General features: G+C 67.9%; 1 protein-coding gene across 3 annotated transcripts; it reads left to right on the top strand.

Annotated features, from left to right (window-relative positions):
- The first annotated feature begins 11834 nt into the window (after window positions 1–11834).
- On the top strand, window positions 11835–18786 carry LOC134139731 (RING finger protein 145-like). Of its 3 annotated transcripts, XM_062574472.1 has the most exons (11): window positions 11835–12242; window positions 12439–12547; window positions 12911–13002; window positions 13340–13575; window positions 14170–14345; window positions 14603–14743; window positions 15388–15570; window positions 16216–16363; window positions 16705–17061; window positions 17764–17943; window positions 18115–18786. In XM_062574472.1, the coding sequence occupies exons 1-11, from the start codon at window positions 12077–12079 to the stop codon at window positions 18256–18258; spliced, it is 1932 nt and encodes a 643-aa protein (XP_062430456.1). In that variant the 5' UTR covers window positions 11835–12076; the 3' UTR covers window positions 18259–18786. The 3 variants fall into 3 exon arrangements, with proteins under 3 accessions (XP_062430456.1, XP_062430455.1, XP_062430453.1); XM_062574471.1 differs by having other exon boundaries at window positions 15478–15570; window positions 17764–18786; XM_062574469.1 differs by having other exon boundaries at window positions 17764–18786.
- Window positions 18787–24710: the final 5924 nt, after the last annotated feature.

Below are 24710 nucleotides of genomic sequence, written 5' to 3'. Positions count from 1 at the left end.
ACCCTTGTCACTGGCGTGAGCAGCTGTCCCAACATCATGTTAGTGGGATCCCTGGTCCTGGTATGAGCAGGGTCCCTGTCCCCAGTGTGAGCAGGATCCTGGAGCCTGGTATGAGCAGGATCCTGGTCCCTGGCGTGGGCAGGATGGCAGTCCCTGGCATGAGCAGGATCCCAGTCCCTGGCGTGGGCAGGATCCTGGTCCCTGGCATTGGCAGGATCCCGGTCCCTGGCGTGGGCAGGATCCCAGTCCCTGGCATGAGCAGGATCCTGGTCCCTGGCGTGGGCAGGATCCCTGTCCCTGCTGTGCGCTGTTTGACTACTGCTGACCCTGTCTCAGCCCGCAGCCCATTCCCGTCAATCTGCCACCACGCACTTCCTCTGCGGGCTTTTGCAGCACCCAGTTCTGGTCACGGTGCCTCTTGCAGCCCTGTTTCACATTCCTGTTACAGACCTCTGCAGAGGAAGGGGGGCAGGGGAGGAAACCGCGGGGCGGCATTGCTCTGGCCAGGCTGCAGGGCAAGTGCAGTCGGTGTCCCGAGGGCCATCAGACGGGTCCTGCCCCCCACCCCATTCACGAGGACCCTGCTCCCCGGGGCTGGGTGCTGGGTCCCGCTGCGGAGAAGTAGTGCTGGCTCGAGGAGGGCTCTGGAGCAGCAGGGACAGGGCAGGGCTTTCTCACAGCCCCACCTTGGGCAAGCGTTGCAGTTGATGTGGGCCCAGAGTTTCGATATCCTCGGGCGAAGGCGGGCGCAGTCTGCAGCGCTGCTGCCTTTGCGCCAGCCCTGGGGCTGTGCCCTTGCCCGGGGCCTGCTGAGCGAGGGCTCAGCGCCTGGCCCTGAACCAGCGCGGGTCGTGCCCGTGGCAGGGAGCGGCGGGCTGGGTTCTTCTCTGCTTCATGTGCCAAAACTGACTCCCTCCGCTGTGAAATGTGCAAAATGGCCAGTCTTCTGAGCGCGCACGCTGGCCTGCCTTTCCTCGCCAGATCAGAGCTGCTGGGGGAGAGGAGCCTGTGCTGGGAACCATTAAACCTGCCCCAATGTGCCCCCAGGGAGCCCTGCTGCTCACGGAGCTCCTTGACCACATCAAAAAAGTAGAGACAAAAAAAGAAAAAAGAGCCTATATGTGCTAAAGAGCCTATGTATGCTCTCATAAGGCTCTGCCTGAGCCCAGAGAGCTGCCTTCTTCTAGGAGCATTTGCACACGCTGCTTGCATTTAATTTAATACTCCAAGAAAACGAGCAGAGCCAGAGCAGCAGCTGCTCAGTCGCCCTGTGTGCAGATCTCTTGGCAGCATTGCAGAGCCATTTCCAGAGAGAAAAACCCTGGGACTTGCTCAGATGCTCCGTCCTTGGGCTGCTTTAGCTGATTCTTCTAATTTCTGCATCTTTGCACCGCTCTGAAGCTGCCCAGACCCTGGAGGTGACCGATGTGTCCTGTGTGCAGATCACTGCCTCCTGGCACTGCCAGCTGTGCCCCAACCCATAGACCCACAACGAGCGAGCCCTGGGCGATATCCTGTCCCTAGGGCTGAGCACAGGGCCACGTGCACAAGAATTCCTTCCGAAACCGAGCAGTGATTGGGATTACACCTTGCGAGTAGCTTTTTTGCAGTTTTGCCAGTGTAGGAGCAGCCCATGCCCCTGCCGCAGCGCAGGGATCCAGGGGCAGGGCTGCAGGATGGGGGTCCATCTGCTGGCACCGGCTGCCCCACGGCACAGCACTGGCCTCACTGCCTGCAGCGGCGACCAGACCTGCTCCTGTCTGGGTCTACTCGCAGGAAAAATCCATATTTCTTGCTCATGGCTCTTCCTGCAAACATCTCCTTGCGTTCCTTCTCAGAAGACAAAGTGGCAATGCAGAAAATGTACACGGCCAACTCTTTCCTGTCTGCAAGCTCATGCTAGTTCAGCCTGTCTCCCCCGAGCCCCTGCAAAAGATGGTTGGTTTTACTGAGGTTCCCCATCTCCTTTTTCCCCACTCTTTTAGACTATTTGGAAACTTCAAACACATCTGCCCAGGGCTCTCCTTCCCCGCTCCGTGCATCCAGCCGCTCCTGCCAGGCCATCCCAGCCGGACACCCCTGCACAGGGAGCATGGATGGACGCCCGCTGGAGCTGGGGCCAGGCGATACTGCTGGGGAAACTGAGGCATGGGTATGGCTATTGCATCTCTGTGCGGGCAGGTTTTGTTGCATCCTTGCTCAGGTGGGAGGAGGCAGCAATTCTGAGCATTGATTTGGGGGTTACACTAGTGAGAAAGAAATCAGAAGCTCACCATGAGTTTATTTTATAGCAAAATCTCTTTTTGCTAAAAATTGCTTGTTTTACTCCAGCACTAGAAACTGGAAAGAAAACCTCTTGACAAAGATTGAGTTCAGCTTCATTTTTGTTTAAAAATATATCTCAGATCCAATCCCATTTTGTTTTTCATCTTCAGACCTAAAAATATGCACAGGAGCCTTAGAAAAATCCAAAGGGAGAAATTATTCTGTATTTCTTTTTAACAGCAGTGGAGACAATTCATCCAGCCCTAATTTGTCCCGTGTATTGCTCATATTCCTCTTCCTTATTATCTACAAAAAAAGAAGGCAAACATGAAATAGCAATTGCAATGTAATGTTCTGAGCAACAGCAAGAGCTATTATTATTATTATTACTGTTATTATCATTACTCTTTTAGCAATATTTATTGGCAATTTTCTCAGCCTGGCTGAGAAGTCACTTGGAGCAAGGAAAGACGAACTCCCGGGACAGGCTGCTCTCGGGGGGCAGTGATGTGTGGCTGCCGCGCTCGGGCGAAGTCATATCCCGAGCACGTCCAGCTGGGAACACCCATGTCTGTCTGTGAACCTGTGTGTCCAGCCGGGAGCACGCCTGCCCAGACGGCTTTCCAAAGGGAAGGGCTGAGGCTGGGGCAGGCAGCAGCAGTGCAGGACGCCTGGGCCCTCGTCGCCTGCCCGCGGGACCCCGCAGCATCACACGGAGCTCAGACACTCGCTGCTCCGCTGCGGAGCCTCGCTTAGATGTGGCTGTGCCTCCGCAGGAGCCTGGGAGCCACGGCGTGCCGAGCCCCTGCTCTGAAAACACCCGGGTGAGCTATTTCAGGGTTTCTTCTCTTTTCCCCCTTTTTATTCTTTCTTGTTGTCATTTTCCTTTCAGCCCAAACCATTGTTGTGTTTGACACCGGCTCTGGAAATAGCCTCACGCACGCAGAAATTGCATTTGCTGGCGAATGGGGGAGTTGCTGCAAAGCCCAGAAGCGCCTCCCCAGTCCGCGCGGACTCGGCCCCTTTCCCGCTGGGCTCCATGGGGCGGGCGGCCTGGGGTGGGCCGAGTGTTCCTGCTTGGCTGGGGGCCCAGCACACCATCTCGCACAGAGCAAAGACCCCCCGGCCCCGGGAGCACCCCATGGGGCCAGCGGCACATCCATCCATCCCGCAGCGGCGGGAGCCTGGCCAGGTGGCAAGCGTGGGGCAGCCCCGGCTGGAAAGGCCTCTGGGGGTGGGGGGTATCGGGGACTGCGGATGTGCCCCACAGCTGCTGCAGCACGAGTGAGCCCTCTGCATCCCCTGAGCCACAGCGAGCATCTGAAAGTAAGCCCTTAATATAAGACTGGTCAGGATAAGACCCCCAGCAGTGGCGTGGCTGGGACAGCCACGCCGAGAGCCGGGGGCAGCTCTGCCCAGCGTGCAGCTCCGCGGCTGCTCCGAGGCCGCCGCTCCGTTGCGCGTGCATCGCTCAGCAGCCTGGCACTTGTCCACCACGGCGCCGTCCTGGGGGTCGGGAGCACCCAAGCGCCCTGAGCATCCTTGTCCCCGTCCCTGCTGGCAGAGGGACGGAGGGCCCAGGTGACCCCCAGACTGCTGCTCTGCCTGGCGCCGGCCTCAGGCCCCGGAGTGATTTCTGCCGGAGAGAGAAGGGGCTTTGCACAGGCGCACGGAGCCCTGTCCCTGGCCCTTACCCGTCAGCGAGAGCAGTGTACCACCCCACATGGGGATCGAGCCCCCTCACCGGGTGAGTGAGGGCCATTCCCCCCCCCCCCCCGAACGGAGGACTACCCCCCCGAATGACGTGGAGGAGAGTGGCAGGAGTGCAGGGGCTGGGCAGGGCCAGCTGCGGGCACAGCTGCACGGCGCGGCAGTATGCCCACGGCACCGGGCCGAACGACAACGCCTCCATGCCGGCGTGCACCCGCAGCCCCCCCCACTCCGCGCCGACAGCTGCTTGGGGGCTGCGCTGCGGGGGAGGATAGGGAGGGCTTGCTGCAAGAAGGCTGCTGGGAGCAGGCAGCTCCCCAGGGCTTTTCCAGAGGTACCTTGCTCCAGTACATTCCTGTTCAGCCGAGTGTCTGTCTGGCAGCTGGGGAGCAGAAAAAGACCTGAGCGATCCAAGGCCCTACTGCTATCTGCTACCCGGGCAGCCCCCGGGGCGATGCCATGTTCAGAGCACGTGCAGGGCCCTGCCCGAGCCGTCGCTCAGAGCCGAGTGTGCAACCGCGGCCAGGGCATCAGAGACACCCAGACTGAATCAACCAGCTGCTGGTCAGTGAGTGCCAGGTCCCTGCCACTTCGACAAGAGCAGGGAGCAGCAGAGATGCCGAGGGCAGTCTCTGCAGGAGAGGATGGAGTGGTGCCTGGCTGCCCCAGGGCCCCTGCCCTGCTCTGCCTCACTCGCTCTGCCTTCAAAATGTCAAGGCTGACCTTGCAAAGCCCACTTTGGGCCCTGCATTTGCTGGAGCTGCCCCTGAGCCCAGCACACAAGAAGCCTGAGTCCTTCCTTCACGGGGGCTTGGCATCCTGTCCTTCCTGCTCCCAGCTCCCTCCATCTGGCCCCGGTGCCTCCTCCTCACCTTGCAGGTAACATCATTGTTCTGCGCTTGGCCTCACCAGCCCTGCTTGTCCCCAGCAGCAACTCTTTGCAAAATGAGCCCTGGGCTGGGGTCCGTGCAGGATCGCAGCCTCAGCAGTGCCTTTCCCCTGTGCTCTCAGTGCTCCTGTACCCGCAGCGGGGCATTTACCCCTTCCCCTCACCCCAAGCACACCCAAGACCGCACCGCTGGTGCTAGGAGGCAGGGATGCTCCTGCGCTTTGTGCCCTGGACTGGGACTTGGCTGTCTGGTCCTGTTCCCACCTCCCCCCCTTCCTAGCAGCCTCCCAGGCCAGCTGCTTGCACAGTGAATGCATGGGCGATGCCTTGGGGAGCCTGTGCAGCCCTCTGTATGCGGCTGTCAGTGCCACAAGGCTCGGCATCCAGGCTGGGGGTGCCGGGGGGATTACCAGGGAGATGGGGGCAAGGAAAGAAGGGGGGGGTCCCTCTGGTCTGCCTGGGTCAGGCACCTGAGGAGCTCGAAGTCCCTTGAGCACAGCTGCAGCCCCATGGAGGCTGGGTCCCCCTGGGTCCCAGGGTCTGAGGGGTCCTGCAGTTATGGGGACATTGCAGTGCAGGGAATTTAGTTGCAGGGCCCCCGAAGCACAGTTTTCTGGTGTACGGGTGTCCCAGAGTGTGGGGTCCTGGAGTTGTAGGGACCTAACGGTGTGGGGCTCTGGAGCACAGTATTCCCAGAGCATGGGTGCCTAGGGGTGTGGGGTCAAGACATGCAGGGTTTCCAGCATGCAGGGACCCTCTGTGTGGAGATGCCAGAATGTCGGGATTTGGGACATGGGGATCTTGAGGTGCAGGAGCCCCAGGGATGGGGGTCCTGGGACATGGGCTTCCCTGGGGGCACGGGTGGTCCAGCAGTGCAGGAGTCCCAGTGTGCAGATGCTCCAGGTTATGAGGATCCTGGTATGTGAGGGTGCAATGGTGTGGGGTTCCTGGAGCATGGATTTCCCAGGGGGGCACAGGGCTCTGGTACTGTGGGGGACCCAAGGTGCAGGCTTCCCTGGGGACACAGGGGTGCGGTGGTGCAGGGGTGCCAGGAAGCAGGTTTCCCTGGGGGCTCCGTCGTGTGGGGGACCTGCTGGTTTCCCTGGAGGTCTAGCGGTGCGGTGGTTCTGTGGGTGCGGGTTTCGGCGGGGGTCTGGCGGTGCTGGGTCCCGGTGCGCAGCGGTCCCGGCCGCCCCGGCGGGGGCGCGGGCGTCGCCGCGGGACCCGGGCGCCGGGAAGCGGAGCCGCCGCGCAGCGGCGCAGCGGGCAGGGCCGGGCGGCGGGGGAGGGCGCTGGGGCGGCGCCGGCGCGGCCGATAAAGCCCGGCGGAGCCGCGGCGGCGGCGGGCAGCAGCGGCGGGGCCGCCCCGTCGGGGCACCGCGGCCATGCAGGCGGCGGAGGCGGCGGAGGCGGCGGGCAACGGCTCGCAGCCCGCGGCGCTGGCGGCGGGGCTGGCGGCCTGGGCGGCCGTCGGCGCCGCGCCGGGGCTGCTGGTGCCGCTGGGCGCGCTGGGCGCCGCGGGGGCGGCCGGTAACGCGGTGCTGGCGGCCGCCGTGCTGGGCTCCGGCCCCGGCGGCGCCGGGCGGCCGCTGCTGCTGGGGCTCTGCGCCGCCGAGCTGCTGCTGCTGCTGGGCTGCCTGCCCGCCCGCCTGGCCGCCGCCGCCCGCCGCCCCGGCGCCTTCCTCTGCCGCACCGGCGACTGGGGCTTGCACGCCTGCCTGCTGGCCAAGAGCTGGGCGCTGGCGGCGCTGGGCCCGGCCGGCTCCCGGCGGCGGCTGGCGGCCCGGCCCGCCGCCCTGGCCGCCCTCCCGGCGCTGCTCTGGGCGCCGGCGCTGCTGCTGCCGCTGCCGCTGCTGCTCTTCACCCGCCTGCGGCCCGGCGCCGCCCGGCGCCGCTGCCTCTTCCAGCCGCCCCCCGACGCCGCCGGCTTCGCGGAGCTCTTCGGCGCGGCGTACCCGGCGCTGGCCTTCCTGCTGCCCGCCGGCCTCAGCTGGGGCGCCTACGGGCGGGCGCTGCGCCGCGGCGGCGGCGGCGAGCGGCGGCTGCGCTGGGCGCTGCTGGGGCTCAGCCTGCTCTTCCAGGCGCTCTGCCTGCCCCTCTGGGCCCTGTGGCTCTGGGAGCGGCTCCCTGGCGCCCCGCCGGCCCCCGCCGCCCTGGCCGTGCTGGCGCAGGCCCTGCTCTTCGCGCACAGCTCGCTTAGCCCCGGCGTGCTGCTGGCCGCCTCCGAGGAGTGTCGCCGCGGGCTGCGCCGAGCCCGGGTGGCGGGCGGCCCCGCGGGACCCCCCGACGGCGCGCGGGCTCTGCGGAGCGCGGGGGCGGCGGCCGGCACGCAGGTGCTGCCCGACGTGCAGCACTTCTGGCAGGAGCGCAAGCAGGCGGCCGACGGCCGGGAGAGCGACCCGGTGCCCTGGGAGCACCAGGGCGGCCCCTGAGAGGCCCCGCGGGACCCGCCGACGGGGAGCACGGAGGCACCGCCCGGGCCGGCAGGACCGCGGAGCTCACGGGATGCCGGCATCGGGAATGAGGCACCGGGGAGCGACAGGACACCGGCACCGGGAAGGAGGCACCAGGGAGCGACAGGACACCGGCACCGGGAAGGAGGCACTGGGGACATCGGGGAGCGCACGGGGCGGAGAAACAGAGAACCACGGACCGGGGGCACCGGAGGGCGCAGGGGACGGCGGCACCGAAGAAGGGGATGGGGGCGCGGGGGGCGCACGGGCGGGGGCTCCCCCGGGGCCGCCCCGTCTCCCCGCCCTCCCCCGCCGCTGTCCAGGGTGCTGCGGGCCGGGGCCGCGCTGCCGAGCGCCCCGCGCGCCGGACGGGGCCACCCAGAACCTCAGCGCCGGGAGGGCCCGTCGGTCCGTCCCCGTGCCCGTCGGTCCGTCCTCGTGCCCATCGGCCTGTGCATCCATTTGCCCGCCAGACTCTCCGTGCGCCTGTTGGTCCGTGTGCCCGTCAGCCTGTCTGCGTGGCTGTCCAGCCGTGCGGCCATGGTCGTCGGAGTACCCGTGTGGCTGTCGCTCCAGGCAGGTATCTGTCAGTCCGTCCATGTGCCCTTCAGCCCACCCGTGTGCCCGTCGGTCCGTCCATCCGTGTGCTGTGGGTCCGTGTGGGAGTGCACTGCTGGGCAGCGCAGCGGGGGTGGGGGGTGAGAGCCACAGGCGAGCCCGGGGCTGAGGCGCGGTGCAGGGTTCTGGGAAGCAGAGCAGCTCCAGCAGCAGCGGGACGCAGCCCCTCTGGCTGAGCAAGGAGTATCCCCGTGGCCGGGATGGGCTCGGTCCTGGACGTGGCGTGGTGAACACAGATGATGCCCAGCGGCGCCAGGGGACACTTGCTGCCTGGCCACGAGTGAGCCCTGGAGGAGCCGGGTGTGCCAGATGGTGCAGGACCCCCCATCGGTAGCAGCACCCTGACCATATCTCCTTCATCCAGACTCGGTGGCAGTTCTGTGTCTGTGACTATTAAAAAGTTTCCAGTAGAGTCAGACCCAGCGCCTGCGTGCTCTGTGTGAACAGTACAGTCTTTCCATGGTACTGCCAGTCCTGGCTCGTTCCCAATCCCCAGACACCAGTGGCACCAGTCCTCACAGCCCCAGGGAGGCAGGAGCTGCACCAGAGGGGAAACTGAGGCACAGACTGAGCTTCTGGGGGTCACTCCGGGAGCTCGCAGTAGTGCCAGGCACTGAGGGCAGCGGACTTTGGCCATTGGTGCCCTGCAAAGACACTTGCAGGGTTTGCTGGCGTGTTTAAAGGTGCTTCCATGCACTGGTAGTAATGATGCTCTGTAAATTGGCACCAGCCTCTCCTCTGAGCATCTCCAATCAAATTACAGGGCAGAGCAAGCCCATCCAGCCATGCCGACGGCCAGTGATTTGGGACCAGGAGGATCCCTCATCTCTGGGACCGGGACTCTACAGCCAGAGCTGTGACAGCCACAAGTGCCCACTCGCTTCAGCCTCTCTCCAGCAAGAGATTTAGCCAGTGCCTCTCTCCAGGCCTTGTGGTGAAGGTGGCCAATACTGTCTTGGGACACCTTTGCAGCTGGAGGGACATCTGAAGCCAAGACTAGGTTGGGTGCTGGCCAGGGACCCCTCTGCAGCTGTGTAGGCACTTCGGCAGTGCTCCCCACGGCTAGCAGGGACCTTTCTGCCCACATCTCTTTTTATCTTTTGAACATCTACTTTTTTTCTTGTTCCCAGCAAGGCACCAGGGTTTCTGGTGCACCAATCCTGTATGCTGGCAGGCCACAGCACAGAGGAGATGAGGGCTGGCGCTGCTGCGTCCCGTGTCCTGGCCAGGGCCAGGCGAGACGGTGGCCATTCCCACCAAGGCAGGGCTCAGCCTCACACCGTGGCTTGGAGTTCCCTGCACCGAGAGCCCAGCTCGGCAGCGACCTGCCTGTGGAGGGGGGACAGAATCTCCCTCCCCTTCCCCGTACCACCGGTACATTAACGAGGACCCCACTAACCCGACTTTAATTGCTTGTCATCCCAGTTTAATTAAACTGCTGGAGATGACTGATTGCAGTGCTGATGGGGCCAGCGATGCTGCCTGGGAGAGCCAGGCACCTTGCCGTCTTCCAGCTCAGCCTCAGTGTTTCCCATCAGGATCCCACCCCGGCAGCAAGGAGATCTCTCCTATCCACCATGGGGATGGGGGCTTGGATAGTGGGAGCCTGTGCCAGGTTGGACACTCAGGCAGGGTGAAGAGCCGGGACGCTCCCTCTGAAGCAGTGCCAACGTCCTGCCAGGGGTGACACGGCAAGCAGGCAGGGACTCTGCATGCAGAAGTGCCAGCACCCCTGGGACAGCACAGGGGCCCCGCAGCATTCAGTTCCAAGGCCACCTTGTCCCTTTCCAGGTGTCATCGCGTGGGTGACAGGCAGTTCCCAGAGACAGGCAGCTGTTGATGACTGTTGCTGAGGAGCGATGCAGAGATACGTGCAGGGAAGGAATAATTTAGGAAATGGCCTTGCAAATGTTACCCAAGCATCAGGTCCCCGGGATGCAGGGAGGCGTCTGCCCGCAGGGCAAGGACGGGCCACCTCTGCCCCGCAAACAGGCCCGGGGCGCTGGGGAAGGCGCAGCCCCGGGCGCGGCGGCTGTGCGGGACGAGCCCCGCTCTGGCCCTGCCTGCTGTGCCCAGCAGTGTCCCATTCCCAGGTGCCACCTGCTGGATGCTGGAGCTGCGACGGCTCCGGGAACATCCAAGCATCCGCTGCCCCTGAACGGTGTGCAGTCCTGGGTGGGGGGGGGCATGCCAGCCACCCCTACACGATCCAAAGGACCCCAGATGATCCCTAGACAACCTCAACTGATCCCAGAGGATCTCCTCCAACCCCGGGGGACCCCCTCTCCCCATCCCAGCTGGTCCCAGAGGATCTCCACCAACCCCAGGGGATCCCCTCTCCCCATCCCAGCTGATCCCAGAGGATCTCCTCCAACCCCGGGGGACCCCCTCTCCCCATCCCAGCTGATCCAGGAGGCTCTCCACCGACCCCAGGGGACCCCCTCTCCCCATCCCAGCTGGTCCCAGAGGCTCTCCACCGACCCCAGGGGACCCCCTCTCCCCATCCCAGCTGATCCAGGAGGCTCTCCACCAACCCCAGGGGACCCCCTCTCCCCACCCCAGCTGGTCCCAGAGGCTCTCCACCAACCCCAGGGGATCCCCTCTCCCCATCCCAGCTGATCCAGGAGGCTCTCCACCAACCCCAGGGGACCCCCTCTCCCCACCCCAGCTGGTCCCAGAGGCTCTCCACCAACCCCAGGGGATCCCCTCTCCCCATCCCAGCTGATCCAGGAGGCTCTCCACCAACCCCAGGGGACCCCCTCTCCCCATCCCAGCTGGTCCCAGAGGCTCTCCACCAACCCCAGGGGACCCCCTCTCCCCATCCCAGCTGGTCCCAGAGGCTCTCCACCAACCCCAGGGGATCCCCTCTCCCCATCCCAGCTGATCCAGGAGGCTCTCCACCAACCCCAGGGGACCCCCTCTCCCCACCCCAGCTGGTCCCAGAGGCTCTCCACCAACCCCAGGGGATCCCCTCTCCCCATCCCAGCTGATCCAGGAGGCTCTCCACCAACCCCAGGGGACCCCCTCTCCCCATCCCAGCTGGTCCCAGAGGCTCTCCACCGACCCCAGGGGACCCCCTCTCCCCATCCCAGCTGGTCCCAGAGGCTCTCCACCAACCCCAGGGGACCCCCTCTCCCCATCCCAGCTGGTCCCAGAGGCTCTCCACCAACCCCAGGGGATCCCCTCTCCCCATCCCAGCTGATCCAGGAGGCTCTCCACCAACCCCAGGGGACCCCCTCTCCCCACCCCATCCCAGCTGATCCAGGAGGCTCTCCACCAACCCCAGGGGACCCCCTCTCCCCACCCCAGCTGGTCCCAGCAGAGCCGGGATGAGCCCAGCCCGCCGAGGAGCTGTCACTGAGGCCAGGGCCAGGCCCAGAGCGAGACGCAGGCCTTGCTGAGAGCGGGGCGCAGACCCAGCCCGCGGCAACAGCCTCAGGCCCGCCACAGGCCCGGGCGCCCATCCCCATCACATCCAGCTTCAGGGAGCGGGACGGGGAAGGCGACCCCAGCCCTGCCCCACCGCGGGCGCCCAGCACCGCCGGGGACCCCATGTTTCCCTGTTCCCCTACCCAAAATGGCGGCCGCAGCCTCACCCACAGGACCTGCCCGCACCCAAGATGGCTGATGCCCCACCTGGGCGGGGCGCGCGCTTCGTGAGGTCATCGAAGAGCGCCGCGCCCTTTCCAAAATGGCCACCCGCCTCTCCCTCCCCTCTTCGCCGCCAGCGCACTGCCCTTATTCAAGATGGCGGCGGAAACAAAGGGGAGGAGGCGGGGGTGCCGCTCTGCCCTGCTCTAAGATGGCGGCCGCGGCGTCAGGGCCTGTCGCGCTCTCGCGGAAGGCCCTGCCTGCGACGTCCCGGGCACGTGGCTCGGCGTAGGGGCGGGGCGGGAGAAAGCGAAAGTGTCGGAGGGAGCAGGAAGGGGAGCGGGGCCCTGCCGCCCCCCACCCCCCGGGCGCGCCCCCCCCCGGGGAGGGCACCGCGCTCGCGGGGACCCCCGCGCCCCCCCGAGAGAGGGGCCCGGCGGGGGCGGGACCCCCGGCCCCCCCACTCCGCCCCCCGCAGCCCGCCCCGTCGGGTCGGTGGCAGGGGGTGTCCGTCCGTCCGTCCGTCCCTTCCCCCCCCCCCGCCGGGGCCATGTCGCGGCTGGAGGCGGTGGCCAACGTGGCGCTGCGGGTGCCGGGCCTGGCGCTGCTGGAGCTGCTGTACCGCTGGGACGCGGCGGCCCTGGGCGAGGCGCTGCGCCCGCGCCGCCCCGACGCCTTCCTCCGGCCCCGCGCCCTCCGCGGCGCCTACTGCCTGGGTGAGGGGCTCCGGGCTCCCCGAGCCCCGCCGCGGCCCGTCCCGGCGGGCGCCGCGGTCCGCCTTCCCCGCCAGCGGGGCGAAGCGGGGCGCGCCGGCCGTCGCGGGCCGCTGCCGGCTCGCTCCGCCGCGGGGGGCGAAGAGGGCCCCTTCCCCGCGCGGGGCCGCCTCACCTCCTGGCTCTCCTTCCCGCCCAGGCCACGTGCTGTGCGTGGTGGTGCTGATGCTGCCCGTGCGCTCGCTGGTGAAGCTCTACCTCCACCTGCTCACCGCCCTGCTGCTCTCCGCGGGGCACCAGACGGCCAGGTGAGCCGCGCGGGGGGACGCGGGGCGCCGCAGCGGCGGCGTCCCCTCCGTGCCCGGGGCCTGGCCCAGACAGGGGACTGGCGCCTGGCAAAGACCGCTGCACCCCGGGCTGCTGGCACGTGTGGTTGGGGGCAGCGACGGAGATCCCTGTGGATCCCCTGCTTCGCTCACGGTGATGCAGCAGGAGCACGCGGCGAGGCTGCCTGCAGCCGGGTGCAGACGCCCTCTGCGTGCTGGGTGCCTGCGGCACGTCCGGGTGCGGATGCCCTCCCCGTGCCGGGTGCCCAGCGCGCGTCCCAGTGCCCCAGGCCGGCCCTGGCGCTGTGGGAGGCAGGCCGGGGTGCTGAGCCTCTCTCCGGGCAGGGACTACATCCGCCGCGAGCTGGAGTCCGAGTTCCAGGGCGCCGTGTACGACGACCCCGTTGCGCTCGGCCGCTTCGTCACCGCCGTCGCAGGTGAGCGCTGCCCCTCTGCCGGCCGCCTCCTGCAGGCCCTTCCCGGGGGACGGGGAGCGGCGGGCTGGTTGCCGGGACCTGGGGGAAGGGGGAAAGGCTGCAGCGCTGGGGACGGGGCAGAGCCTTCCTCCGGGGAGCAGCCTGGGGTGGCCCCCCGGGCCGCGAAGCTGGTGCCTTTTAAAGCAGAGCTGGTCCCTGCAGGAAGCAGCGCTGATTCCCGTTGAGGGATCGTGCCCTCACGCCGGGGAGAAGCGTCCTCGGCCCCCAGCTTGCCCGGCAGCCCCTGGGCTTGCGTGCGGGGTGCCCGTGGCTGAGCGTCTCCTCTGCCGCTCCGCAGGCCAGCTCTCCGTGTGCACCCTCTGCTCGCTCGTCATGAGGACCAGGCAAGCGTGGCTCTTCGCTGCCCCGCTGCTCCCCTTGCTGGCCCGGCTCTGCGGCTTCCCCCTCCACGTGCTGCCCGCGGTCAACACCTTTGCCACCATGCTCACCGTGGCGGAGGTGCTCTACGTTGTCAGCTCCCACATCCTCGTGCCCTTCCAGCTGGCTGCCGTGGCCTGCAGGGAGCTCGTCCGGGTGCGTAGGGCTGCGCCTCCAGGGCCGGGATCGCAGGGGCGAGGGCGGGATGAGGCGCGAGACCTCAGCTGTGCCGAAGCTCCCTCTGCTTCTGGGGGCAGAGGAGCCCCCGGCTCGGCGGTGGGAGGCAGGACACGGCGCCCGCCCTGACGCAGCCTCCGGGTGAGGCGCGGACGCTGCGCGGGAGCCCTGGCGTGGCCAGCTCAGGGGAATCCAGTGTGATGCGGAGTTTGCTCCAGGTTGCCCCTCGTGCAGACAGGGCCAGGGTGCTGTGTGCCCCCCTCTGTCATTGCCAGACTGCTGCCTCCTGGCCTCTCCAGAGCCAGAGGTGGCCGGGAGCTCTGCTGGGATGTGTTGGGACTCCGCAGGGCTCCCAGCCCGCCTCTGCAGTCCTGGCACGGCTGGGAGGGAGCCAACCAACGTGAGGGCCAGAGGAGCTCCTGACTCTCGCGGGCAGCACTTGCTCGCCGCCGCGGTGAGGAGGCTCTGGTTTGTGCCGGGAGCCGGTGCCGCCCAGCACGTGCTGGATGCCGGTGGTTCTCAGCCGGGCGTGCTGACGGTTCTGGCTGCCCCGCTGATGGCCCTTCCCTGCAGGCGCTGGAGGCGTACAGGCTGGTCGCGCTGGGGGTGTCACTGTGGTGCCAGCTGGCCGTCCCGCTCGTCTTCCTCGTGTTCTGGCTGGTGCTCTTCTCCCTGCGCCTCTCCTCCTTGCTGGCCTCTTCCAGCAGCCCCCTCGCCCAGCAGGGCCTGATCTTCGTCCTCCTTAGCAGGTAGGAGCGTGGGACCGTGCCACAGCCGGGGGGAAGCTCTCTCTGGGTACAGCTGGGGCACAGCCGCTGGCAGGAGCTCTGCGAGCTCTGCCTTCCTCTGCCTTGGCTGCAGGAGGAGGAGGAAGGTCTGCAGGCCACGGGGTTTTGGGGAGCTGGAGGCCCCAGCATTGCCTCCTGGACTGGGTCTGTGCTGCAGCACTGCCTGGCCCCGGCGGACCCTCGGTCAGTGTCTGCACTCACACCAGGCTCTGTTGCAGTGTGGCCGAGTGCTGCAGCACGCCTTACTCCCTCATTGGCCTCACCTTCACTGTCTCCTACCTTGCTCTGGGCGTGCTGAACCTCTGCAAGTTTTACCTGCTGGGCTACGGTGCCTTCCAGAATGGCAACGTCATGCACAGGTGAGCTTGGCATCCCAGCAGCGAGCCGCCGGGGCAGGCGGCGGGGCAGGTATCGCAGCAGTGCCTGCCTTGGATGGGAGGCAGCAGGGACATCCCTTGTCCAAGCCCTGTGGTGGGTTCGGTGCTGAGCCCCCTTGGCTGCACCGACTCCCTCAGGCTGGGAGATGGCGCCTGCCCTGCGCACGGAGAGCTGCAGGGGGTCAGCACGTCTCTGCGGTGCTGAGCAGCCAGAGGTGTTCCTCGTTCGGGACAGTTTGCACACCAGAGCCCCACGCAGGAGGGCGTGGGAGGGTGGGGAGCGCGCAGGTGCAGTGAGGAGCAGGCCCGGGGTTGGGGTATTTCCCGCAGGGATGAGCTGTAATCTGGCTGCCGGGACAAAGCCGGAGCTGTCCCACGTGGTGCCGGCTCTGGCCCGGCCCAGCCAGATGAGCTGCTGTGGCTGAGCCAGGAGCCTCCCTGGAGGTGGAGACGGACCCGTGTGCTGTGCCAAAAGCGCAGGGCTGGCCCAAGAGCCCCATCCAGGCCCGGGTCCCCCTTCCCCGGCTGTGGCCCAGGCTGGCGCGCGGTGCGTGCTGCCGTGCCGGTCAAGCTGTGCACGGCACCGTGTGCGCTCACGCCCTGGCCTCACGCCCCGCTTCTCGCAGGGGGGTGACGGAGGGTGTGACGCTGCTGCTGCTGGCACTGCAGACGGGGCTACTCGACCTGCAGATCCTCCAGCGGACCTTCCTCCTCAGCATCATCCTCTTCATCGTGGTGACCTCCACGCTGCAGTCCATGATCGAGATAGCTGACCCCATTGTGCTGGCGCTGGGGGCCTCCCGCAACAGGTACTTGCCTCTTCCCTCGGTTCCTGGGGAAGAGGAGCAGGATCCGGCCCAGGCCTGCAGCCCGCTGCCCGGCCCAGCCCCCAGGACCAGCCCTGCCCAGGGTGCACAGTTTGCTGTGTAGGAGCTGGGAGGAGGATCGGCAGATCAGCGCTATGGTTTCTTTTTGGACTTGGGGTTATCTTCTCTTTCTGAAAGAGCCAAATTGGGTACCAAGATCCCAGTGTGCAGCCGGGATGCCCCCGCTTCTTGGTGAGGGTCTCTCTGGGCTTAGGAGCGCTGCCCTGTTCCCCTTGCCTGCCGAGACCTGTCCCAGACGTCAGGGTGTCCCTGGAGCTGGGGCTGTGGACTGGGCACGTCCGTGGCTGGGCCCTTGAGCCTCCCTTTATCTCCTTTTGCCTGGCATCTAGCCCCACTTCCCGAGGGCTGGCCGGGACTGGTGCCCTGCACAGCTGCTCCCTGGCCCACCAGCTCCTCTTGGATCCTCTCTGCCCGCTCTTGGGCAGATGCGGTGCTGGAGGATGGGTCCCGGAGGACACGATCCGGGGGGCAGTGGGTGCCCCTCTCCACAGTGTGGCGGCTGGGGGTGCGTGGGTCCTGCCGGCAGGCCTGGGGCGGCACCACGTTGCTGACCTGCACCTTCCCTAGGAGCCCCTGGAAGCATTTCCGCGGTGTCAGCATGTGCCTCTTCTTGCTGGTTTTCCCTTGCTTCATGGCCTACAAGATCGCACATTTCTTCCACTTGGATTTCTGGCTGCTGATCCTGGTCTCCAGCTGCATGCTCACCTCTCTGCAGGTACAGGAGAGCCCCGGCCCCGGGGGGTCCGTCGCTGTCCCGGCAACACCTTGCTTGGCTTCCCTGAATGGTTTCGCTCTCCCCTGTCCCGGCCTGCAGCACCTGCCTGTCCCTTGTCCTGTGTTGGAATATGTCCCCTACGAACGGCCCCAGAGAGGGAGCGGGCAGAGCTGTGGCCTCCCCGTTCCCCGGGGCACTGCCTGGCTGCTGCACGCGAGGGGCCGTGTTCCCGTGGGCGTGCACAGCCCGCTCGGGGCCGCGCCGCCAGGACGGGGCGCTGGGTCGCGGCGTGTGGTCCAGCCGGCTGCCAGCAGCAACGCGCTGTCCCCGCTCTCTGTCAGGTGATGGGCACGCTCTTCATCTACGCGCTCTTCATGGTCGAGCTGTTCCAGGACACGCCGCTGGAGCGCATGGACGAGATCATCTACTGTGTGAACGCGGTGAGCCGGGTGCTGGAGTTCCTGGTAGCCGTGTGCGTGGTGGGCTACGGCACCTGGGAGTCCCTCTTCGGCGAGTGGAGCTGGATGGGCGCCTCCGTCATCATCATCCACTCCTACTTCAACGTCTGGCTGCGCGCCCAGTCGGGCTGGAAGAGCTTCCTGCTGCGCCGCGAGGCGGCGAAGAAGATCAGCTCCCTGCCCAGGGCCACGCGTGGGCAGCTGCGGGACCACAACGACGTGTGTGCCATCTGCTTCCAGGTGAGCCCACACCAGCGCCAGTGCCCACCTTGCTCTTCTTGCAGGGTCCCCGCAGGCCCCTAAGCAGCTCCCCCCTACTTCCCTGCTGTCCGATGCAGGAGGGCTACCAGGGGCACCAGGAGGGCTACCAGAGCTGTTGTGCCCCTCTGAGGATGGGGCAAGGTCTTTGTTTGCCTTTTGGGAAATCTTTCCTCCTGAGTATGCCATGAGAGCGCAGTCCCCCTCTCCCTTGCACGCCTAGTTCCAAGCCCAGCTTTTCTGCAGCCTGTGCCATGGGCTCATCCTACAGCCTCTGCTGCTCTGGACGGGGTGGGAGGAAGGCTGAAACCCCTCCAGAGAGAGGCAGGCAGAAACACGAGTATCCTGCCCCAGACACCCCCTGCTTTACTGGGGGAAGGAGGAAGCTATTGCTCGGCCGTGCTGGGAGATGGGCACGGAAAGTAAGAGACTGCACCCTGGGACCGGTGAGGTTTGGCCTTGGTACACTCAGTCTCAGCACTGCAGCGGTGGCTGCGCCTGCTCAGAGAGCTCGTTGTGCAGCTGGGAGAGCACGTCCCTTTCCTGGGGGAGGTGATGTGCCCCGCGCTCGGCCCTGGGGCCCTGCTGCACCCCGATCCTCTCCCAGCTGGGCTGCGGGAGGGCTGCAGCAGCTCCTTGGCGTCCCTCCACCCATTACCATGTGGGTCCTCTCTCTGTCCGCAGGACATGCAGGTGGCCGTGATCACCCCCTGCAACCACTTCTTCCACGGTGCCTGCCTCCGCAAGTGGCTCTACGTGCAGGACACCTGCCCCATGTGCCACCAGCAGGTCCAGCCAGCGGCCGCCGAGGGAGGACCAGGCGCCGGGGACACAGCGGAGCCGGAGCCAGACCACGAGGACAAGGTGACGGAGGATGGAGGAGCCTCTGCAAGCCCTGGCCAGCCGGAGTGGAGTGCACCAGTGCCGGCTCAGCCCTGGGACGAAGGGCTGCCCCCGGGACCGCTGCCCGGCCAGGGCGGCAGCAGGGCTTCCCCAGGCCCCGGGGCTGCTCATCCGGATGCCTCTACTCGGCAGGAGCAAGGAATGGGTACCTTCCCGGAGCCCTGTGGGGCAGAGACCTCCGTCCAGGACACGCAGCACCCAGTGCCTGCCGCTGACAGCCCACAGCTGGGCGCGGGGCACAGTGGGGGCTCCCACAGCAGTCACGGCCCCTCCTAGCACAGCGGCTCTCACCTCAGCCCTCCCGTCACAAACTGCCGGGCGCTTCCCCTGCTGCAAGACCTGGGGAGGCTGCTCCCAACGCTCCGGGGGGCTGGCGGCACCCCCAGCCTGGCTGAGCCTGCAGCACGGGTCCCCTCTCGCTAGCCTGGCCTCGGTGCTGCGGCACTGCCGCGCTGGAGAGCCCCAGCCGCGAGCAGGGCTGGGGCTGAGCAGGACGCTCGTGATGCTTGGTGCCCGGCAATCAGGTAGGGCTACGGACTCTTTTCTGCAATAAAGCAGGAACTGAAGTTGCTGCTGGCTGCGCCCGAACGGAGTCTGAGCAGCGGCAGCGGCGGGCGAGCTGGGGTGCTGCGTTGCCTTTGCTTTGGAGGTGTGGGAGTCTCGAAGGTATTGGGCAGGGGTGTCCTGGCCCTGGTGCCCCCCAGGGAGCTGCCAGCTGCTGCTGGCGCTGCGCCCTGGGCGCCTCGCAGCAGCACCTCCCCCCCGCACCGCCCTTGGGGTTGCAATTAAACTGCCGCCGCGGTCCCTGGATCGTTCGATTTGCGAGCCCCTGGATCCACTGCTAGGCACTGGTGGGATGTGGGGCACGTGTCTTCTCGCTGTTCCTGCTGGTAGTGTGGGGCTGAGCTTCCCCCCCCCCCCCAGCCTTGGCCCACGGGGAATGGGGCTGGGGGTGATAGCTGCTTGCTTGGGCCCTGGGAAGACCTTGCAGAGGGGCAGGGTGCAGGGTTGGGTCTCTCCAGCCCCCTCCCCACATGGTGTGAGGGCAGCCTTGGCCCCACGGGCACTGTCCATCCAGGGGGCTCATGGGCCTGGCGTGGGGAAGGACCAGGGAGGGGGACGTGGGGGCGAGCACCGCAATTAGGGGCGTCTCCAGCGGGTCCTTCACCCCGAGCGGCCGCGGGGCTTGCTCCGAGGTGCTGGATGCCTTGGAGCCGGGGCCGTACCCGGCCCGGGACGGCCCCCCCCACCCCCCCGGTAAAGCGGGGTGCCCGGGTGTCTTCTGGCCTTCCCCCGCTAGATGGCACGGACGGCACGCGCGGCGCGGCGCGGGCTTGGGGGGCCTGGGCGGGCTTGGGGGGCCGTTCCCAGCCCCGCCGCCCCGAGCCCCCTGCCCCCGCGCCGCAGCGCCGGGCTCCGCCGCAGCTCCGGCCGGGCAGAGGCGGCACCGGGGCGAGCGGCTCGCGGCAGGGGCGGCCCGGCGTCTGCGGGGGTCCGAGGGGGGCGGGGGGGGGCCACGCCGGGGCCGCCCCCGGGGCGTCCGGCCCTGCCGGGGCCACGTCCTGGCGCTGGGCTTCTGGAAGCACCTTTGCTGCCCGGCGTCGGCGGGGAAGGGGAGGGGGGACCCCAGGGACCGGGGGCCCTGGGGAGGCGGTAAATGGACTCGCTCCCCTTCCAGCTCTGCCCCACCCCGGCACTTCTCCGAACGGAGGCGATGGCAGCGGCCCAGCGGGGCCCTGCGCAAACCCATTAGCAGGAGGGAGAGAGCAGCTCGTAGATAAAACCCATCCGGGGAGAGGCGAGTGCCAGTGAGACCCCCCCCTCCTCCCACTGCCGGCCTCCATCGCCTCCGTCCCCAAATCTCGACCCGGCCTCCAGCCCCTTGCAGGGAGCCGGGGCCACGGCAGCTCCCCGGCCGTGGGGAGGCTGGTGCAGGGGCACGGACCCCCCCCCCCCCCCCGCCCGGCACCCTGCTGCATTGCCCCAGTGCTGCTGCTGGGGCCGGCAGCACTGCTGCCCTGCCAGGGTGAGGGGCTGCAGCAGGGCTTGGAGACAGCACAGCCACCCCAGAGCCCCGGCCAGCGTGTGTGCCCCCGCCAGCGTGTCCCCTCCGCCTCCGGGGAGGCCGCGGCATGTTTGCACGCCCGGAGCCGGGGCTTGCTCGGGGGCCGGGGCGGCGGGCGCGGGCGGCGCTGCGGTGCTCTCCTGGCCTCCCCGGCGGCCGCACTGCTTCCATTAAGGCCCCATTAGCTCAGCGGTGGAGCCGGGCCGCGGAACAAGGCTCCCGCCAGGGCCGTCCCCGGGGGCTCCGCTGAGCTGGCTGATGCTGCCTGGAAGCGGGAGAGTGCGGTGGGTGGGAGCACCCGCTGAGAGGTGCGGGGACCTCACCGTGGGGTGCCCCCGCGGCCCCCAGCAGCAGGTCAGGCAAGGCTGCAGGGGTGCAGGCTCCCTGGGACCCCGAGTCTCCTCCCCGTGACACGGCTCCGTGCCTCCCCCCCGCTCAGCAAAACCAGGCCCTGTGCTGGGCCCCCCCAGGCTGAGCCCCGCTGGAGACCCCCATGGCTGGCCCAGCCACAACTGTCCCATCACAGCCGCAGAGGGGCCAGGCGACCGCACAGGGCGGTGGGTGAGGAGCTAGTGACACCAGTGGCACCCAGACACTGGGCTGGATGGGTGCATGGAAGGATGGACACTGGGATGGATGAGTACATGGACAGAAGGATGCTGGGCTGAATGGGTGCGTGAACGGATGGATGCTGGGCTGATGGGTGCGTGGACAGATGGACACTGGGCTGGCTGGGTGCACAGCTGGATGGATGCTGGGCTGGTGAGTGCACAGCTGGCCAGACGCTGGGCTGGATGGGTGCACAGCTGGATGGATGCTGGGCTGGACAGTGCATGGCTGGATGAATGCTGGGCTGGACAGGTGCACAGCTGGCTGGACGCTGGGCAGGATGGGTGCACAGCTGGATGGACACCTCAGTCTCTGCAGGGAGCAGCAGGGTCAGGGCGCAGCGAGGGCTGGCTGCTCCGCATGGGAAGGCAACCGGGACTGGAGCGGGATAACAAGGCATCTGTGAGCAGCGACCTCCCCACGAGGAGCCGGGATGCAGGGTGGCACAGCCAGCCCGGATTCGGCCCAGAGACAGTGCCCGGGTCAGACACAGCGCAGGGCTCACCCAGCAAGGCCGCAGTGATGGGGCCAGTTCGAGGCCGGCCAGGAAGCCGGGTCTGGCTCTGGGTCCAGCTCTGGGTCCGGTTCACAGGAGCAGGCGCGTGGGCGTCTGAAGACCACTCTGGGGTGCTGGGCAGGAGCTCTCATGCTGCAGGAGCTTGGCCTGGCCAAGTGGTGTCCATATGTCTGTGGGGCTTGGCTGCCTCCGGCCCTCCCCAGGGAAGGACAAACTGCACGGTGTGCGAGCAAGAGCGCAGGGTGCGAGAGATGCTGCCCGAGCCAAGCGGCTGCCTCGGGGGGGGGGGGGCCAGGGGGGCCGAGGAGTTCACCCGCCGGCTCAGCACCGGGCCTGGGGATTCCCTCCCTCCCTGCTCCGTTCCTTCGTGGCTTTTCCCTGCTGTTTTCCGTCAGCAGCTGCAGCTGGAGACAGAAATGACACGGATGTAAATCCTCCTGCCCCACGATACCCCTGGCAGGACCGGCTTCCCCACACGGCACCCATGGGTGGTGGGGGTGCTGGGGGAGATGCTGGGGCTGGTGTTTCACCAGCTGCCCTGGGCAGGGGTCCCAATGCCCCCTCGGTGCTGGGGCTGCTCTCTCCATCCCTCCAGCTCACAGCCAGAGCTTCGCGTGCGCTTGGTACCTGGAGCAAGCGCATCGCTCTCCCGGCCCACATCCCAGGACCAGGCTCTCTCCCGCCCCGGCCGACGGCCACTGTCTCCTCCCGCAGCCCTGGAGCAGAGCAATGCAATCCCTGCCAGCAGCCCTGCCGGGCCGGGAGCGCCTTCCCCTCGCCCCGGGCCCCGGCTCCCAGCCGCGCTGCTCCGGCCGGCGTCCCCGCCGCGTCCCCGCCGCCGCGGCTGAGGACGCTCCCGAAGGGCAGCCGCCACGCTGGAGCGCCCCGCGCTGCAGCATCAGCAGCCGCCGGCCCGCCGCGAGCGCCGCGACCTTCCGGTGCCGGCGGGCGGCTGCCGCAAGGAGCCGGAGCAGCTCTCAGCAATCCGAGCCAAAAAGCAGCGTGCGGCCGCTGATGCGCCGAGTTCCTGCTCTGGCCTCTGTCCCGGCTCGGGAGCTGCCTCCTTTGCAGCCCCGGGCTGGATCTTCTCGGAAATCGCCGTGCAGAGCCCAGTGAAGGGCCCCCTAACGTGGCTGCTGGTGCCACCAGCACGGCTCTCTGGTAGGGCCACCAGCAGCTTGCTCCAGCGCCTGTCCCTGCTCACCCGCGAGGTCGTCCCCTTCAGCCCCCGCGCCGGCCGGCCTCCCTGGGCGCACAGACCCGGCCTCGCGCCCCAGGCCAACCTCACTGCAGGGCCACGGCCCATCACCTGCTGCCCTGAGCCCACGGTGACAGCCACCACGCTTCGCCCCGCATGGCTGCTCCTTCCCGGTGGCAGCTCCAAGCCCATTTTACTCTGCCTGTCGCTGAGCCGTATTAATCCCACACAAGGTGCAGGGAGCAGGACGCCCCTTCCCAGCCCCAGCTGATGCTGTGCTGGAGAAGGGTGACCTGACCCCAGGTCTACCATGAGGAGCTAGGAGTCCTTGCCCTTGGGGCAGGGCTGGAGGTGTCGGCGGGTGCTTGATGGGGAGCACCCATGGGTGCCAGTGCAGGTGATGGGGCTGCCCCATTTTGGGGTCATGGTGGGGAGTCTCAGGAGTGCTGGGGTCCCCTGTGGGGTAGCTCAAGGGACCCAGGTAGCCATTGCTTTGGGGGCCTGCAGGCCCCTTGGGGTCACTCTGGGGGACCTGAGGTGCATTTGGGGCCAATCCAGGGCACCCTGGGATGCAGGGGACCCATACAAGGTCACTGTGGAGCATCTCAGGGAAGGCAGGGGCCCAGCAGGGTCTCTCTGGGGTACACGGTGGGCACAGGGGTATGCATGGGGTCTCCATAGGGTATGCGAGGGGCCATCTGGGGACATCTCGGGGTGTCTCGGGGTCCATGTGGGGTCTCTGCAGGGTGTCCTAGGAGATGCAGCAAGGCCCCTCTGGGGTGTCTCCAGGGCCCTTTTGGGGGTCTCTCTAGGGTGTCTCAGGAGGCTCTGCAGAATCTCTGTGGGGTCTTTCTGCAGAGTCCCAGGAGCCACAGTGGGGTCTCTCCAGGGCCTCTCCGGGGCCTGCCTGGGCTCTGCTCGGGAGGTCTCAGGGCCCTGCTGGGGTCTCTCCAGGAGGCCCCAGGGGATCCAGTGGGGTCTCTCTGGGAGGTCCCAGGGGATCCAGTGGGGTCTCTCTGGAGGTCCCAAGGGACACAGCAGAGTCTCTGCTGGGCCTCTCCAGGGCCTGCCTGGGCTCTGCCCGGGAGGTCTTGGGGCCCTGCTGGGGTCTCTCTGGGAGGTCCCAAGGCATCCAGTGGGGTCTCTCTGGGAGGTCTTTGGAGATGCAGCGGGGTCTCTCTGGGAGGTCTCGGGGGATCCAGTGGGGTCTCTCCAGGAGGTCCCAGAGGATCCATTGGGGTCTCTCTGGGAGGTCTTTGGGGACGCAGCAGGGTCTCTCTGGGAGGTCCCAAGGCATCCGGTGGGGTCTCTCTAGGAGGTCCCAGGGGATGCAGCAGGGTCTCTCTGGGAGGTCTCAGGGGATCCAGTGGGGTCTCTCTAGAAGGTCCCAGGGGACACACAGGGTCTCTCTAGGAGGTCCCACGGGATCCAGTGGGGTCTCTCTGGGAGGTCCCAAGGGATCCAGTGGGGTCTCTCTGGGAGGTCTTTGGAGCCACAGCGGGGTCTCTGCTGGGCCTCTCCGGGGCCTGCCTGGGCTCTGCCCGGGAGGTCTCGGGGCCCTGCTGGGGTCTCTCCGGGAGGTCCCAGGAGATGCAGCGGGGTCTCTCCAGCGTGTCGCTGTGGACGCAGCACGGACTCTCCGGGGCATCTCGGGGGCCCGGCCGCGGTGTCCGCCGGCTCCCGCCGGGCTCCCTCCCCGCGGCGGCGGCGGCGGCGCGGGGGGCGCGGGCCGGGCCGGCGGCCGGTGCCGGCGCTGCCCGCGGACCCCCTCCGCGGGCGCGGGGAGGGACCGCTCCTCCCCGGAATGATGTCAGCCTGCCCGGCCGCGGCCCCCGCCTCCCCCCGGCGGCTCCGGCCCTGCCTCCCCGGGGAGGCGGCGGCGGCATGGCCCGGGCCGGCGGGGCGGCGGGGCGGCGGCGGCGGGTGCTGGTGCTCATGGTGCTGGTGGCCGCGGCGGGGCGGCGGGGCCGCGGCGCGGGGCGGCGGCGGGGCGGCGGCGCCCCCGGCCCCCCGCCGCCGCCGGAGCCCCCGCCGCCCCGGCCCCCCCCCGGCCGCCCGCTGCTGCTGCTGCTGCCGCTGCCGCTGCCGCTGCCGCCGCCGCCGCCCAGCGCCGCCGCCGCCGCCGCCGCCCGCCCGGTAACGAGCCCCGCGCCGCCGCCCCCGCCCCATCCTGGCCCGCCGCCGCCGCTCTGCCGCCCCGGGCCGCCGCCCGCACGCCTCCTGCCTCCCCCATCCCTCCCTCCACTCCTCCTCTGAGCCTTCCTCCCTCCCTCCCTCCACTCCTCCTCTGAGCCTTCCTCCATCCCTCCTTACACTCCTCCTCCCTGCCTGCCCCCACT

Source organism: Rhea pennata, chromosome 4, assembly GCF_028389875.1.
Source record: "Rhea pennata isolate bPtePen1 chromosome 4, bPtePen1.pri, whole genome shotgun sequence".
In the NCBI taxonomy this organism is placed as follows: domain Eukaryota; kingdom Metazoa; phylum Chordata; class Aves; order Rheiformes; family Rheidae; genus Rhea; species Rhea pennata.
This window is presented reverse-complemented; position numbering and strand designations above follow the sequence as displayed.

Bases quoted from the DNA above. Each gene is read 5' to 3' on its own strand.
- LOC134139731 (XM_062574469.1), top strand. From the start codon at position 12,077: ATGTCGCGGCTGGAGGCGGTGGCCAACGTGGCGCTGCGGGTGCCGGGC. The intron at 12,548-12,910 runs GTGAGCCGCGCG...CTCTCCGGGCAG, and splicing joins GCGGGGCACCAGACGGCCAG to GGACTACATCCGCCGCGAGC. The intron at 16,364-16,704 runs GTACAGGAGAGC...GCTCTCTGTCAG, and splicing joins GCATGCTCACCTCTCTGCAG to GTGATGGGCACGCTCTTCAT.